The 16,197-nt window shown below is 54.8% G+C and overlaps 1 protein-coding gene across 2 annotated transcripts; it reads left to right on the top strand.

The window, feature by feature from the left end:
* Window positions 1–6,840: 6,840 nt before the first annotated feature.
* Efna3 (ephrin A3) lies at window positions 6,841–15,774 on the top strand. Of its 2 annotated transcripts, XM_047564022.1 has the most exons (5): window positions 6,841–7,055; window positions 13,091–13,404; window positions 13,845–13,910; window positions 14,095–14,172; window positions 14,386–15,524. In XM_047564022.1, exons 1-5 carry the CDS (start codon window positions 6,928–6,930, stop codon window positions 14,514–14,516), a joined length of 717 nt encoding a protein of 238 aa, XP_047419978.1. In that variant the 5' UTR covers window positions 6,841–6,927; the 3' UTR covers window positions 14,517–15,524. The 2 variants fall into 2 exon arrangements, with proteins under 2 accessions (XP_047419978.1, XP_047419984.1); XM_047564028.1 differs by lacking the exon at window positions 14,095–14,172 and having other exon boundaries at window positions 14,386–15,774.
* The last annotated feature ends 423 nt before the right edge of the window (window positions 15,775–16,197 follow it).

The raw sequence follows: 16,197 nt of genomic DNA, 5'->3' as shown, positions 1-16,197 counted from the left end.
GGGTTCTGGGTGCAGAGCCGCTGCCACCGCTGCCACCGGGAATGTCAATTCCCAGATCCTGTGTTCATCTGCATATCGTCTGCATCTCATTTGCATTCTCTTCATTTAAGGTCAAATTGGGCAGACATCTCCACATCCCCAGCCCTGTCGGCTTGTCTGTATCTGGAATCTATCCCTTGGTAGCTCTCTAATCTATTCCTCAGTTGTCTCACTCCATGCCCCACCCCCTCCTCCCACTCTCCAATGTCTCCTAGAGGTGGGAGGGGGCAAAGCATAGCTAAAGGAGAAAGGATAAGGAGCCTGCCTCCCCCTCTGGATGTTTGGTGACAGATGGGGAGTGTTGGTCTGTACTGCCTGGAGACTAAATTGGCAAAGCAAATGGTGGGGGAAGTTGCCCCGGCTGGGTTGAGGGTCTCCAGGGCCAAATCACCAACAGGCCTGGTGGGGTGCTGAAGCTAGGGATGCCTGGTTCCAGCAAGGGGCAGGCCTGCCCACCTGTCTGGTGCCAGAGCAGCTTCCTTCCTCCAATTAAACACTAATGAGGTGTTATTAACCCTTACCTTGCCTACCAGCCCTCAGGTGGGACTCAAATTCATAGTTTCACACTGAGGGGAAAAGGGGGAAATGAGGACCTTTGAGGAAGCTGAGAAACAGTGAGGTCAGGCACCTGGAAACCAGAAGGCAGGGCCAGAGGCATGAATACCACCCACTGGTTATACTCTATGGGTTTCTGAGGGATTCTAGGAATGAATGTCCATTCTCCAAATCCACTTATTCTTTTGTTCATCGACTCACAATTAGTTAGTAAGCACCTCACCTACTAACGAAATACCAGGTTGCATGCTAGATGTTGGAGATACACACTTGCTTGAGACAAGATCCCTTCCCTTAAGTAATCTTAAGAGACAAATTGTCCATTGAATACTTACAATGCCAAGTACAATTACTCATATAGAGCCACATACAAATACTAGAGGATCACAGGGGAAATGGGTCATCAGAGATGGCTTTGATTTTGAAGGATTAAGTTATGGCAGGGAGATGTGTACAGCTAATAATAATATTTGTGAAGTTGACACAGTGTGAGTCCATGTTTACATGTGTTTTCAGGACTGTTGGTGTCTACTTTTGCAAAGCTGTATGTTTTGCATCTGCATGTATGTTTGTGAGTGTGTATGTACCTTTCCTGGATCTCTCTGTGTCTGGAATCCCTTCTTCTGAACACATATTGTGGTTTTGTTACAGATCAATGTTTGCTGTGAAGCTCTTGTGCAGATTGGCCTGAACCTGCCCAGCCCAGGGGAGGGGAAGTGGAGAACTGATGTTGGCTTCTTGGGAAGGGGTGGGCAGATAGATCTTCACACCTGGGGACCCAGACTCCTGGCTCCCCAGTGGCTGTAGTCTGGCCAAGAGAGGCAAAAGACTGGACTCCAGGCTGCAGTGTGGTGTGTCTGGGTCATAAACCCCTCTGCCCTCGATTCCCCAGAGGAGAGATGAGGGTTACAGATACCAATCCCCACCAAGATCCCAGGCCCCCTCCCCCAGCCTGTTCTTCTGTCTGTGGAGGAGCAGGCCGGCTCAGACCTGTCTGCTGGCTCTCTCTTGCAGTGAACGGATCCTTTCCAGGGGACACGAGAGGGCTGGGGAATGCGAGGGCCTATTGGGAAGATTCCAGATACTCCACCCCAGCCCTCCAAGGCTCTCTGCAACCTGGATTCTCCCCACCCACTCTGGGATGCCACTTTTCTGGGCTTTGCCCAGACACAGTCATCTTTACTGGGGAAGCCCTTGATGGTCAGGCAGAAGGAGGGGGCCAGAGCTCTGGCATTGAAGACTAGCTGGGGTGGGTTTTGGTTCTGCCCAAAGACCTCTATTCCATTTCCCTCTTTCTCCTTAACAGTCGCTTTCTAGAAAGTGAAACCTTGGTGAAATCTTGGATCTAGGGAGAGTTTTAGAGGTAAGGAAGAGGCTCTGGGTTCTAAAGAGAAGGTAAAGGATTCCTTCTTCCACACTGTCAAGGAGGGGTCTTCATTTTTTATAGTAACTTCCTTTTCCCCTCAGTTCATATAATCTTCTACTCCCCAAGCATTAAGTCACCTTTCTCCCTGTGGTAGCAGTTAGAGAAATTTGGAAATGAGGGGGAACAAATGGGAAAGAGAGTCTGTCTGTGACTGGTATAAGTGGGCAGAGCTAGGATATAACTCTTTTTGGAAGAGGGTGCTAGGCTTGAACCCAGGAGCACTCTACCACTGAGCTACGTCCCCAGTCCTTTTCATTTTATATTTTGAGACAGGGTCTTGCTAAGTTGCTGAGGCTGACTTGAACTTGTGATCCTCCTGCTTCAGCTTCCCAGTTTGCTGGGATTACAGGTGTGCCACCATACCAGGCAGGACTTAACTTTGTGGGTGTGGTATGGGGGATTGAACTCAAGGCCCTGCACATGCGAGGCAAGTGCTGTACCACTGAGCTACATCCCCAGCCTTAGGATATAACTTTTTATTATTATTTTTATTTTTTTGTAGTTGTAGATGGACAGCATGCCTTTGTTTTATTTATTTATTTCTATGTGGTGCTAAGATCAAACCCAGTGCCTTACAGATGCTAGGAAAGTGCTCTGCCACTGAGCTACAGTCCCAGCCCCAGGAGATAACTCTCAATAACGATGATGGTATAGCTCAGTGGTAGAGTGCTTGCCTAGCATGCAGGAAGCCCTGGGTTCCATCACTAGAAAAAGAATGAAGAAAACACTTCCGCTAATCAAGCTCTTTTGGGGCTCTAAACACTGTGTTCAATGCTTGTCAGATATTGTGGATCTCAACCCTCCTAACAACCACTCCTCAAATAGATGAAATGCTATTATCCCCATTGAATGGATGAGAAAGTAGTCCCAGAGAAATTAATGATCAGCAGGGCCAGAGAGGGGTAGAACTAGCATTCACGCCCAAGCCCATGCTTCTGTGAAGCCATGCTGCCTCCCACCAAGCTTTTCTCAAAGTATGTTAGAAGACTCACACAGTCCTCTAATGCAGCACCCAGAAGTGCCACCCTGCTTCAGGCCTTTTGGCTTGCTGAACTCCTTGAAGGAATCAGGGCACGACTAGAATTCAAGGTCATTGCACCCTGACCTGACCAGTCAAACCTTGCATCCTAATTTCCTATGTCTTGGGCCATGTTGCACTGTGTCCCCTGCTGTCAGTCATGTGTGTGGTACCATGTCAACTCAAGGAGGGTAGCACATCACAGAGGCATGCTAACGCACCCAATTGGAAATCAGGAGACACATGTATCATCCTCTCTGTTGGCACCCAGGTTTCCATGTTAGGATGGCACCAACAGCCTGCCATCCTAGTCCCAGTCCTAGTCCCAGTCCCAGGGCACACACATGGACCCTGTGCAAGGTACAGAACCTGTGAATATTTCATGCCTGGAACTGGCGGCTGCTTCTGCTCACACGCGTGCCCGATCTTCCATCTCACAGGCTCCTTGTTTATTTGTTTAATGAATTATTTATCCATACCCCTCTTCCCTCCCGACCTCCCCCTCCCCCAGGCCCTAGCCTCCATGATTTATTGAACACAACTCAGCTCTGTGGTTGCCACCCGCTGTCCCAGGAGCCGCCTTGGGCCACACAGATTGAGATCTCCCTCTGCCTGAGACCTGCTCAGCTCCCTGCTTCCTTGTGTCTTGGGGATGGTGGGGAGTGAGGCACCCTGTCAGAGAGCTCCCAGGGGGTCTGGGCTCTGTGTTCCTGGAGACATCATGGCAGCCAGTAGTGTTCTGGCAAGCTCCAGGGATGAAGGGAAATGAAGGCAGAGCCTGTAGGTGAGAAGAAAAGAGGCCAGAGGCCCTAGAGAGAGAACTAGTCCTATAGAGACAACCCCAGCCTTGAGAAAGGCCTCATCTCACAGAGAGATCAGCTGGGTCTTATGCACCAGTGTTTTATATGATAGGATGCAATCAAAAAATTGCTGGGGGAGGTGCAATCAAAAAATTAATTTTATAAGTCTCTATCAGCTTTCACTTTATTATTTTTTTTCATTTTAAGAATACAGAAGCCAGATGCAGTAGCGCATGATCCCAGCAACTTGAGTGACTGAGGCAGGAGAATCACAAGTTCAAAGCCAGCCTCAGCAACTTAGAAAGAAACTGTCTCAAAATGAAAAATAAAAAGGACTGGGTCAAGCACCCCTGGATTTAATCCCTGCTACGAAAAAAAAAAAAAAAAGAACAGAGCAGAAGAAAATAAGAGAGCATCCTCTATATTAAGGTTAAGTATTAATTCATAAAACTTACTGTTTCAGTTACAAGTTATTTAGGGTGTGTGTATGTGTGTGTGCGCACAAACAAGTACACACTGGGTTGCAAGTCAAATATGCATCCTACTGTGGGTCATAGTCAGGAATGATTTGAATCACAGATATAAACCAAAGCCTAGACCTCACCGATAGGGGCCTGGATCCTTCCATGACTCAAATGCCACAGAGAGAGGCCTGGACCTTCAGTTCAGGTCCCAAGCATTGGCAGTGGCCCAGATCATATACACAGGGAACTGTTCCTTAGAAAAATCCAGACTCCATCAGTAGAGGCCTATAGACAGGCCTAGGTATTATAGTTGGAGGTGCATATTCTGTAGACAGAACTTCCACACACAGTTGTACAGTTTGTACATAGCACAAAGGAGCCACACAAGGGGCAAGAGGAAGCTGACATCAGCCCAAGCTCCCTCACTAAGATAGGGAGAAACATAGGGCCACCTCCCACTGAAGGAAGCAACACCTTTCTTTTTGCACAAAGGGACTGATTGCGGAGAGATGCACCCTCGGGACTGAGTCTGCATAGAGGGGTGCTTTTTCTAATCCACATAAAGGTCCAAATAAGTCAGCAGCCCTGTGAACAGAGGCCTAGATAGTCAAAGCATCAGATCTCATGGACACAGGAGTAGGTCCACACAGAATACCTCAACTCAAAACCCAGGTTTGAACCCCATAAAGAAAGTGACTTAAATCCTACACAGAGGGTTCCAGATTCAAGGGGAAGGGTTCAGTTATTATTGGAAGGAAGATGTGGGTGTACTAGATTCTAAAGAGGAGTATCTGGGCCTTACAGAAAAGGGTCCAAATCTTTAAGCAGGACCCAAATTCTATAAGCAGGGATTTAAGATTTCAAAAATGGAATCTAAAGTCCTGGACCAAAGCAGCAAGCTCCCACTCACTGTGAATATGGACAGCCTCTCTGCCAACTGTGGGCCCAACACAGAGAAGCCTACCTTTGTGGAGTGAGGCATATGGATAGGGACTGGGATTTGTGGCCCCTGGAGTAGGGAGGTTAGCATCATTTGGGTAAAACAAGTCTCCCAGGGATGAGGAGTCTGGGGGCAGGGAGAGCTGTTTGCAAAGTCCCCCACTCCCATCCCAAGGGGCCTAATTTATTTTCTGACTCCTAAGAAGAGAGATCTCCTGGGGTAGAGAGAAACCTAGAGAGGATAGAGGCTGTTCTTGCCTGGTAGCGGTCATACAGCCTATTCTGGATGGTATTTCCCCTCCCCCAAACCCAGCACCTGAGACTGCCTTGGGGTCAGGACCCTGTCCTGCCAAGGATAAGCAGATGGAAGGTGCCTGTGTATCCTCTCTCCTAAAGCACAAAAGCAAAATAGCATCATGCCTGCCTCCCTGGCCACAGGTGGAAGGAGTGGATCTTGGGAACCCAACCTAACCTGGTTCTGCCCAGTCACTCGTAGGCTGATCCTCTCCAAAAGAGAAGTGATAAGACAGACAACTTCAAGATCTATATTCTGGATCCTTCCCCTGAATTCCTACTTCCTGGGGAAAAAAGTGTGTCAGAGGGTGAATGTGGGTTTGTGTGTGTGTCATTTGTGTGCATGTATGAGTCTGGGTGTGTGCTTGTCTCTGTGTATCTACAGACCTGTTTCTTCAGAACTCTAGTTGTCTGGTACTAAATATACCTATGTGTGTCTGTATGTCCGTATATCAGGTGTCTGTGTTTCTATGGTTTTTGCCTCTGGGTGTTTGTGAGATGTGTGTGCTTGGGTGTCCCTGTGAGGACAATGGCTGTGTTAAGAGCTGAAATACAAGGTGATCTACTTTCTGCCCTCAGAATTAGCATCTTTGTGAGTAGAAGTTGGAATGCCTGGGGACACCAATGGCCCACCTGGAGGGAGCCTGCCTGAGAGCAAGTGAAGAGCCCTTTGTACATGTCCAGGAAAGCCTGCTCGGTTTCACCTGGCTCTTGCCCTGATCCACCGCTAAGCCTTGGGCTCTAAACTGCAGAGACCCTTCTTGTATCCAGTACTGACATTCTTGGGGGCTCAGTTCCACTCCACCTCCAAGAAAAACAAGCCTCATGCTCTTCTGGGGGCTTCAGGTCACGTGCTGTCAGGCCCTTGGTGTCAGCTGAGGGCTTCTCTATCACTCTTCTATGCACACCTGACTCATGCACAAGGAAGAGTGACATGGAGGGAGCAGAGGGCCCAATTCTTCAGACAGGAAGGAAGTCTAGTCCTAATTATTCAGAACCGGACCCCCAGCTTCTTCTCGAGACTCCTTCTCTCTAACCCAGAAATGAATGGGCCCACAATCCCAAATCCTTCTCTTGTGAATTCCAACCTAGAGGGAGCAAAACAACCTAGGTGTGCTCTGGTCGTTCCGAAGAGTTAGGACGACCACCACCACCACCCCGCCCCGCCCCCAGTCACCGCTTCCCACGCGCCGCACGCTCCCGGCTCAAGCGGGGCGGGGCCTGGCGGGAGCGCGCCAGGGGCGGGGCTTCGGGGCGCGCCCAGAGGGCGGAGGGTAGCGCTGTGGGCGTGGCCTAAAGCTGGGGGCTGGCGGCGGCAGCAGGGAGCTGGGAAGCTGAGAAGCCGGGAGCGCGGGGCTCAGTCGGGGGGCGGCGGCGGCGGCGGCTCCGGGGATGGCGGCGGCTCCGCTGCTGCTGCTGCTGCTGCTCGTGCCCGTGCCGCTGCTGCCGCTGCTGGCCCAGGGGCCCGGGGGGGCGCTGGGAAACCGGCATGCGGTGTACTGGAACAGCTCCAACCAGCAGTGAGTTGGGGGCCCAGGGAACCCGCGCGTCCCGTGTCAGTGAGAGGGGGAGTTGGTGGGCCCAGGAGTCCTGGGGGAACACGGGGTGGGAGTCCTGGGAGATCAGCTGGGGGCTGGGACGCGAAGGAGAGGGGAATGCACTCTGTGGGCGTCTATGAAACTCGGGGGGGCTGTCTGAGAGGCTGTTGGTGTATAGTAAGGAGCGCTCAGGCCGTACGGAGGAGTCTGCTGGGAGCCCCTACCCCATGTTGGCCTCTCTCCACACCCACCTCTGGAATAGCGTACCCCTGCCCCATACCCCCCCCCATCTCCACTCCCTTTGGTTGGATTGGCATCTGGGGGTACTGGTATGCTGGGGATAGGCCGCCGCATTTAGGGGCCCAGGGATGACCTGTTTTCGGCCATGAGGGTTTCAAGGGGTTCTGTCTAGGACTCTTGCTTTTAAAAGTGGGGTACAGAGCTGAGGCAGGGAGCACGACCAGCGCCTTCCCAGAGCAAAGGGGAATGGGTTGCCCTGCTTGTGTGGATAAACCCCGCTGGGGTGTACTGGGGCTGGGTCGCCGAGTTGGGGAGTGCCGCTTGGTTAGGACGGGAACGTGGGGTACCGGTGAGAGGGAAGAAGGTAGGGAGATGTCGGCGAGTCACACACGCAACACACACACCCGGGCTGTGGACGGCGTATGGCACCAAGTGTGAGCGGGCGTGCGCGGCTGTCAGTGTGCGTGTGTGTCTGTGTGTGATTTGTGTGTCTGCGTCGGCGATCGTCTGGGGGTGGGAGCGGGCGGCGGATTGGGGAGGGGGCTGCGGTCGGAGTCCGCGTGGCCGGCATCGTCTGGGTTGGGGTGGCTGTTGGCGCCGCCGCGGTCTGGACGAGTGTCGGGGCCGCCGTGTGGTTTCCCGGGGTGTGTGGTGCGGCGGCCGGGTGCCGGCTGCGGGGCCGGGTCCTCATTCTGCTCAGTCCTTGCTGCCCTTGTCTTCTCCTCCCCGCGGAGCCGCCGTGTGTATCACCCTTGGCCGCCTCAGTGTGTGTCTGTGTTGGTAGGGGGGATCCCCGGGGACGTGGGGGGTCACTGTCACACCTGCCCGGGCGGTGCCGGCAGCACGGTCTCTGGGTCCCCACCGTGCGGGCGACTAGGGAGCAAATGGTGAGACCCTGGGGAGACGACCGGGAGGGCCTGGCGGCCGCGACCCCCAACCTTCCAGGGGAGGGGCTGTCGCTTGCCGCTCCGCTCTTTGTTGTTTGGGGTTCTGCGCCTCCCCCTCTCTCCCTCCTCGCGCCCAGAGTGTCAGACTGGGGGTGGGGATGAGCCAACGACGCCCCCCTCTCGCTTCCCATGGAAACCTCGGGGGTGGGGATGCGGCCCCTCCCCCCCGGAGCGGGACTCCAAGATCTCCGGGGGGCGCTGAGGGTTGACTTCTCTGCCGTATCAAGCTCGTCCCCCTCCCCCAGATTTACACGTCCGACCCCCGCTCTGGTAGAGTCTGGCCGAGAGTGGAGTGTTCGCAGGTGAGGGGCCCCGGGTTCCCCGCCACCCTCGGGCACCCCCACGTTCTTAGGGGAAGCCGGAGCCGAAGAGATGCGGGAATGGCCTTGTGGGGGGGTGTTGATCCGACTCTCCTCCCCCGCATACACCTGGGCGCAGGTGAAAGCTCCGGAAGGAGGTGGGGGTGCCGGGTTCCGGGAGCCTCCTTTCCCGTGCGGGCCTGGACCGGCAGAGGTAGGAGGGGGCACGCACCCGGCCAGGAGGCTGCTGCCGCCCCCGCCTCGCTTCCCGGGCCTTTGTTGCCGCTGCGCCCGGGCTCCCCGGCTCCCTCACTGCGGCAGCCGCGGCCCCATAAATCGTGAGAGCGACGTGCTCCGGAGCCGAGAGTGGAGAGGGCCGGGGAGCTGGGGGCGGGGCCCGGCCGAGCCACAGGCTCCCGCGCCCCCTCCCCCCCAAGTCACGTGAGCTGGCTCCTGGCTCCCACCTCCCGTCACGTGCGGAGGGTCTCTGCCCCTTGGGGTCACGTGGGAGGGTCTCACGACCCCGCCTCCTGGGGTCACGTGAGAGGGTGCTGGTGGGACACGTGCAGCGGCCTCCTTTGACAGATCTGGGGGCAGTACCCTGCACAACAGCCACGACCTAGCTCTCTGGCCCCTATTTAGCCCCTCTGTCTAAGCCCCTGGAATAGGAAAGACCTGTTCCCTGCCTGCCCCAGAAACTAGGGATGGAAGGATTCTGTTGGAGGAAAGCATGAGAATGTGAGGTTGAGGGGCCCCCTGACCCCAGAAGTGAATTTGGAAGGGAGGAGAGCTGATGGCCAAATATATGCCCCCTGCCTTGTGCTTCATTTCTTTGCAGAACTAAGCAGAGGGGTTGGTCCTGGTCCCTGTCTGAAGAAGCCTCAGGAACATCATTTTCTAGCTGTCCCCTTACCTTTCTCTATCTTTGAAATGTTTGTTGCTGATCTCTTTCATTCACACATTCATTTAACAAATATTTATTGAGGCTCTACTACGTCCCTGATGGTCTTATCTGTTTTCTCTCAGTTGCCGAGTTCCTGCCCTGCAGCCTCTGTGTCCCTGAGTCTCTCCTTTGCGTTTCTCTGTGTCCATCTCTACTCTCTGTGGCCTCTCTGAATCAGCCTCAGGATCTCTCCCGTTTTCCAAGTCTCTCTCCGTTCTCATTCTGTTCTTCCTTCTCTCGGTTTCTGGTTTCCTCTCTCCTGCTGTTTCTCCCTCCCTTTTCCTTCTCAGTGAATCCGGTCTCTGTTCATCTCCCCTATCCGTGTGTGTGTGTGTGTGTGTGTGTGTCTGTGTCTTACTCCATCTCTGTATGTCTCGCTTTCGGCGGGTCTCTCGCTCTTCTCCGCCGCTGCAGATCAATAAACCTTCGCCGCCGCCGCCGCCGCCGCTGTCGCAGGGACGAGGGGCGGGGGTGTCAGGCATGCTGATTCTCCTCCACCCGACGCGGCCTGGGGAAGCCCCAGGCCCAGAACCAGGCTGACAAGACCCGGACCCGCGGAGTGTGGAGGCCAAGGGTGCCTGAGGGGCGCGGGGGTGTCATCGTGCACGCGCCTCCCCGCGATCATTCCCCCCGGGGCCGCCGCCACCACACCACCACCACCACCCCCCAAACCCCGGCGTGCAGACCCCACGCCGCGCACACGTGGTCTGGCCTCGCCTGCTGGAGCGGGCGGCGCGCGGCCTCGGGGGCGCGCGCTAAAGGGAAGAACCGGGTCTCTTACATCTCTTCTCCACTCCCTTAACTCTGCATCCGGGCGTCTAAGGCCAGGGACAGGGATTTAGCAAGTTCGGAGCCCCTTGGGATCCTTTCCATACTCCCTAGTCTTGTTAGACACCCTGTTTACCTGTCCCTAATTGCTCCGGGGGGAGAAGCTTGCTCCTTCCCCGCTCTCCCCGCTGTTCACCCAGCCCCCTCTGCAGACACCCAGGGCGGAGTGGGGTCAGGCACCTCGAGGAGGAGTAAGGGGTCGAGAGATGCGCCTCGAGGGTGGTGCGAGCAGGGAGAAACTGAAATAACGGGGCGAGGGGGCACCCGATCTAGATATGTGTGGACACTTTCCTTTCTGTGAGAGAGGTAGGATTGCAACATGAGGATGGAAGGCGGCGGATAGAAAACTGCTTGAAGGCGCAGGACACTACGGTCCCCAAAAGCCAACCCACCCTAACACGGGGGTGTGGGGCCCTGGAGGAGGAGTTACTGCGGAGCTATGCTGGGACTTAGCGGCACCTCCCTCTGCACTGTCTGGGCGAAGGAGGATGACATTCAATTAAAGCGCCCAAGTCAAACAGACAGGTCGTCTCGGAGTTGCGCTAGGGACTCCTGGCCAGCCCTATCCCTGTGCTAGGTGGCAGGATAAACCCTGAAATCAGGCCGATCCCCCTCCCCCGCCCCTCATCGGCTTGATACCAAATGGGCACAGACATCGCACCGGCAATTTTTCTCCTACATACCCAGCTTTGGGGGTACATTTCAGGGTTTATCCTGCCACCTAGCACAGGGATAGGTAAGAAGTGGCTTCTCTTTCCTTGTGGTCACCCAGTAACCTGGTCCCACCCTCTTGAGGAAACCAAGGTACCTGTAGGAATATCTCTGGAGCTGGCTTTGCTCCCTGCTGGAATGGGTTGTGTGGTAGGAGGAACTAGGTAGTGAAGCAGGGAGGGGCTACTTCAGAGTGGGACTGGAAACATGGGCGAGGCACAAGGACAGAGGCCCTAGTGTGGCTGTGCAACTGCTCCTCGCCTGGCACCCTACCACTGGTGGGCCCCCTCCCCAAAGCCTGAGGGGAGAAACAGGAGACTGTGGGGTTGGGATGGACAGGCAAGCCTGGGGAGGCGGCTGGGAGCCAGGCCTGGTCTAACCCGTTTTCCTGCTCCCAATGCCCCAGGCTGAGACTCCTGCCCACCTGAGTGCCAGGGCCAGGGAGGGGCCTGAGTGACCCATCACTCCCATGGGAACCAAGTGGGACTGGTGGCATTCCTGATGACTCAAGGAGGCTGTACCCATGCTCACTGTGGTGCCCAAACACCAGCTCTCTCTCACCTATCTACCTCACTGCCAGGTTTGGAAGGGGCTGCTTGGGGAGGGGGCAGCACAGGGAAATCCAAGGGCGTAGGATAAGGTGGGGGAAGGACCCTCAAGGCCCCATCTCATGCCCTAACCTCCAAGTTCATTTCCCTAATGAATCTAATTACCGTTTATGGAACTGGGTGGTACCTAGTGACATGGAGAGCCAGTCCCTCCCCTCAGGGAGTTCCCAGGGACTAGGGACCCCAGCAGTTTGACATTTTGCCTGGTACCTCATGTCTTCCAGTGTCCACCATACTCCCTTCTCACTGCAATAAGTGTGCATTCTTATCCTGAGGAAGTCAGAGAAAATCCCTGCCCATTCCTCCATGTCCGTCTCTCCATTTAGAGGTTTCTCTCATCAGTACCACAATCAAGGGTGTTCAGACCAGCACTTTGATGGAGACTAGAAAGGCAAGTAGGGATCACTAGGGACCCAGCATCTGCTTCTGTGTCCCAGAGAAGGATCCAAAAAGTGAGAGGCACAGCCATGGTATCTGGGAACTGTGCCCACTACTCTGCTGAGCATGGTTATGGGGGCAGTAGCACCCAGGATAGAGGAAGAAGGGTGTGGGCTGTAGTGAGAAGTTTTGACTGGTTGACATGATGCCACGTGGGGCCTTGGTGCTGAATCCCTCAGATCGCCGATCTGTTGTGTCAGGTTATTGGGAACCTAATTGTCCATGGCCTCCAGGTGGAGGTAAATTGGGAATCAAGGTACAGAGGTCAGTGATACTGTCTTAGGGATGTCAGAGAGAGACCCTGAGATTGCTGGGGTCAACTAGTACTGGCGTGGGGTTCAGCACACATGCAACTTAGCTTTTCTATGTGTATGCCGCCTTTGAGTAGGTGATGAACATATTTGTACCTGTGCCATAGAACTTGTGCGTGTATATGCATGAAGCCGCCATACATGCATATGTGAGGGCAGGTCCTGTCGGACTGGCCTCGGGGCTGGACTGGCAGCAGCAGGGAAGCATGCTGGGAGATGCGATGGCGGGTGTTTCTCACGGAAGGGATGCCTCCCACTTTCACCCTTCGCTTCCATCCTTCTGTCCCTCCTCCCAGCTGGTAAATAAGGGGGGATGGACGGAGGAAACCCGGCCTGGGTCTGGGAGTCGCTGGGGCCTGCGCGGTTTCTGTGGCAACCGAAGCGTACGTTCCCTTCTTCCCTCCGCCCCGCTCCCTCGCCTCTTTTTTCTTTGGGAGTCAGGCCGGGCTTCCCTGCGCCTTTGCTACCCTCTAGTGGCCGTCAGGAGAAAGACCCGGCCAAGAAGGCGAGGGCACGGGATAGTGAAGGGACTGGCGGCCTTAGGGCCCTGGGGACAGAGACAAGGCTAAAGCTTGGGAAAAAAAAAAAAAAAAAAAAGTCCGGGGACTCAGGGGGAGGTCTATGGAGCGGTGTCGTGGAAAGCGGGTTGGCTTTTGGGTTTCTTTTCTCTGACCCTCTAACTTTCCCTGTAGCCTGCGGCGAGAGGGCTACACCGTGCAGGTGAACGTGAACGACTATCTGGACATTTACTGCCCTCACTACAACAGCTCAGGGGTGGGCCCCGGAGCGGGGCCCGGGCCCGGCGGCGGGGCGGAGCAGTATGTGCTGTACATGGTGAGCCGGAGCGGCTACCGCACCTGCAACGCCAGCCAAGGCTTCAAGCGCTGGGAATGCAACCGACCTCACGCCCCCCATAGCCCCATCAAGTTCTCGGAAAAGTTCCAGCGCTACAGCGCCTTCTCGCTGGGCTACGAGTTCCACGCTGGTCACGAATACTACTACATCTGTAAGTGACAGCCCCGGCGGACGGGGTCCAAAAGTTAGTCCGAGTGACAGCCTGGGATGTCTGTCATCCCTGCAGTGGCCCATACGGCAGTCTCGAGGCTGAGTAGCTGATAGTGAGACCCGGGATGAGCTGCGAGACTGGGGGCTTCAGCTCAGTCATTGTTGTGAGATTAGGAGAGGGGTTTGCTGACAGTCCCAATTTTGGGCTTCAAAGTCACTGTTCCTGTGAGGGACATTTTGGGTCGGTACTTCAGGAGTCTGGTGGGAACAAAGAGGCATCCAGAGCTGATGGCAGGGCCACAGTTACCAATGTCCAAAGGGTAGGGGAGCTAGTGAAGGACGCTGCCCAAAAGACAGTTTGGAGGGAATGAGCAAAGTCTCCCCGTGAGGGCTTGGGGCACAAATTGGATAAAAGCCACTCAGGGTCGGTCTCCTCTCCAGCCACGCCCACCCACAACCTGCACTGGAAGTGTCTGAGGATGAAGGTGTTCGTCTGCTGCGCCTCCAGTGAGTGTCACCGCTCCCAGTCTCACCCCTACCCTTGGCTCCCCTGCTTTGGGGCTCCCCTGGCTTCCTGGGGGTGGGGGCGGAGGGCACAGGCGAAGGGGGCTTGCTCCCCAGCTGTAGCAGGGGGAGGGGGTCCTGGCCCTGACTTTCCCCTCCTCTCTCCTCGCCCGCACCCACCCCGCAGCATCGCACTCCGGGGAGAAGCCGGTCCCCACTCTCCCCCAGTTCACCATGGGCCCCAATGTGAAGATCAACGTGCTGGGTGAGTCTGCGCAGCGCCCTCTGGTGGCCACTGCTGGAATCGCAGCCCCCTCCCCTGTGCCTGCTCTTCTTGCATGCTTTTCCCTGGGACACTTATCCTTCCTGCCCCCGTGGGTGGTCATGTCCCTGGCTCCACTCTTGCTGCCGCTGCCGCGTGGCCCAACCATGACATGCAGCCCAGCCCTCACCAGTCTGTCTATTCATCTATCCACAGAAGACTTTGAGGGCGAGAACCGCCAGGTGCCCAAGCTTGAGAAGAGCATCAGCGGGACCAGCCCCAAGAGGGAACACCTGCCCCTGGCTGTGGGCATCGCCTTCTTCCTCATGACACTCTTGGCCTCTTAGCTCTGTCCCCTGCCTTGGTGGGGAGAGATGGGGCAGGGCTGTGAAGGAGCAAGGAGGAAGCCTGGCTGTGGGGCTTGCACCCCTCCTCCCATGGCTGGAAGTGGGGTCTGCACCATACATTGTGCCCACTCCCTCTGCCCCCTCCCTCCATGTAGGGCACTGTAGTGGACCAGGCACAGGGACAGTCAAAGGTCACAAGTGGCCTTGTGGCTCTGGTAATGTTTGGTACCAAACTTGGGGGCCCTAAAGGGCAGTTCTCAGGACGTCCTGCCCCCCCGCCCCCCGGTACCTTTCCCTGACCCCTGGTGCCCTCCCCTTTTGTCCCCCCAGAGAGACAAAAATGCCCCAGAGAGAACAAGCAAAACATAAAAGGCACCCCATCACTCTCCTCCGGGGGCAGAACATGGGGAGGGGACTAGATGGGCAAGGGGTAGCACCGCCCGCTGCCCCCTTCCCCTGTTTACAGCAATAAGCATGTCCTCCTCCCCCGCTCCCACCTGCAGGATTGTGGTTTGGATTGAATCCAAGTTTACAAGTAGACACCCCTGGGGAGGCAGGCAGTGGACAGGGGTGGCAAGGGGTGGGCATTGGGGTGCCAGGCAGGCATGTACAGACTCTATATCTCTATATATAATGTACAGACAGAGACCCTCTCCCTCCTTAACCCCAACCTTTCTTGACTTCCCCTTCCAGCTTCAGACCCCTTTCCCACCAGGCTAGGCCCCCCCAACCCCGGGGGACCCCCTGGCCCCTCTTTTGTCTTCTGTGAAGACAGGACCTATGCAACGCACAGACACTTTTGGAGACCGTGAGACAACAATGCCCCTCCCTCCCAGCCCTGAGCCAGGAACCAAATCCCAGGACCTTGCCCTGCCCACCCTATGTGGTCCCCACCCATCCTGGGCCTTTTTCAAGTGCTTTGGCTGTGACTTTCATACTCTGCTCTTAGTCTAAAAAAATAAACTGGAGATAAAAATAACTGAGTGTGTGTGATTTTAAGGGGCCATCACCCTTCTGTTTTCCTGGTTATACCCCACAGGGCACAAGGCCTGGGTTGGGGAGGGGATTCTGAGCCAAAGAGTCCACTGAACTGTGCTGTGGCTTATCTCCTTTGAGAGAGGCAGCTCTGTGGGGAGAGAGCAACAGGAGCTTTAAGTTGGGCCTGGTTGACTTTGAGCAAATACCTTAACCTCTCTGGGCCTCAGGTATCCATCCCATCAGACAAACTGGGCCATAACGTATCTCTCAGGGTTGGTGCAAGGATTAAATAACGTGGGGAATTAAAAGCTCTATCAGTAATGGTCTTCTCCTTTTCTTCCCAGTCCGTGATGTAATCAGAGGTTCTTGCCTGGGGTCTTTGGATTTCAGGGGACAAGATAGAAAAAAACCCACATCTTTATTTTCACTTACCTGTACCTAAAATTTAATTCTCTTTATGTATGTGGGCAAAAAAACCACAGTAGTAATTAATGACCTGTGACTTTGTAACTGACAGAAATCACAGATGTTTTCAGACTGCACTGTAGTTGTTGAGGATATCTCAAAATATCATATACTCTTATCACTACTTTGAAATGATCATAGTTGTTAGACCTTTCTTGTCTCTAATGTGTTAATAAAGAAGCATATATATTATTATACCAAAAACGTATATGTTTTGATAACTGTGTTTCAATATAAT

Source organism: Sciurus carolinensis, chromosome 1 (genome assembly GCF_902686445.1).
Source record: "Sciurus carolinensis chromosome 1, mSciCar1.2, whole genome shotgun sequence".
NCBI lineage: Eukaryota > Metazoa > Chordata > Mammalia > Rodentia > Sciuridae > Sciurus > Sciurus carolinensis.
This window is presented reverse-complemented; position numbering and strand designations above follow the sequence as displayed.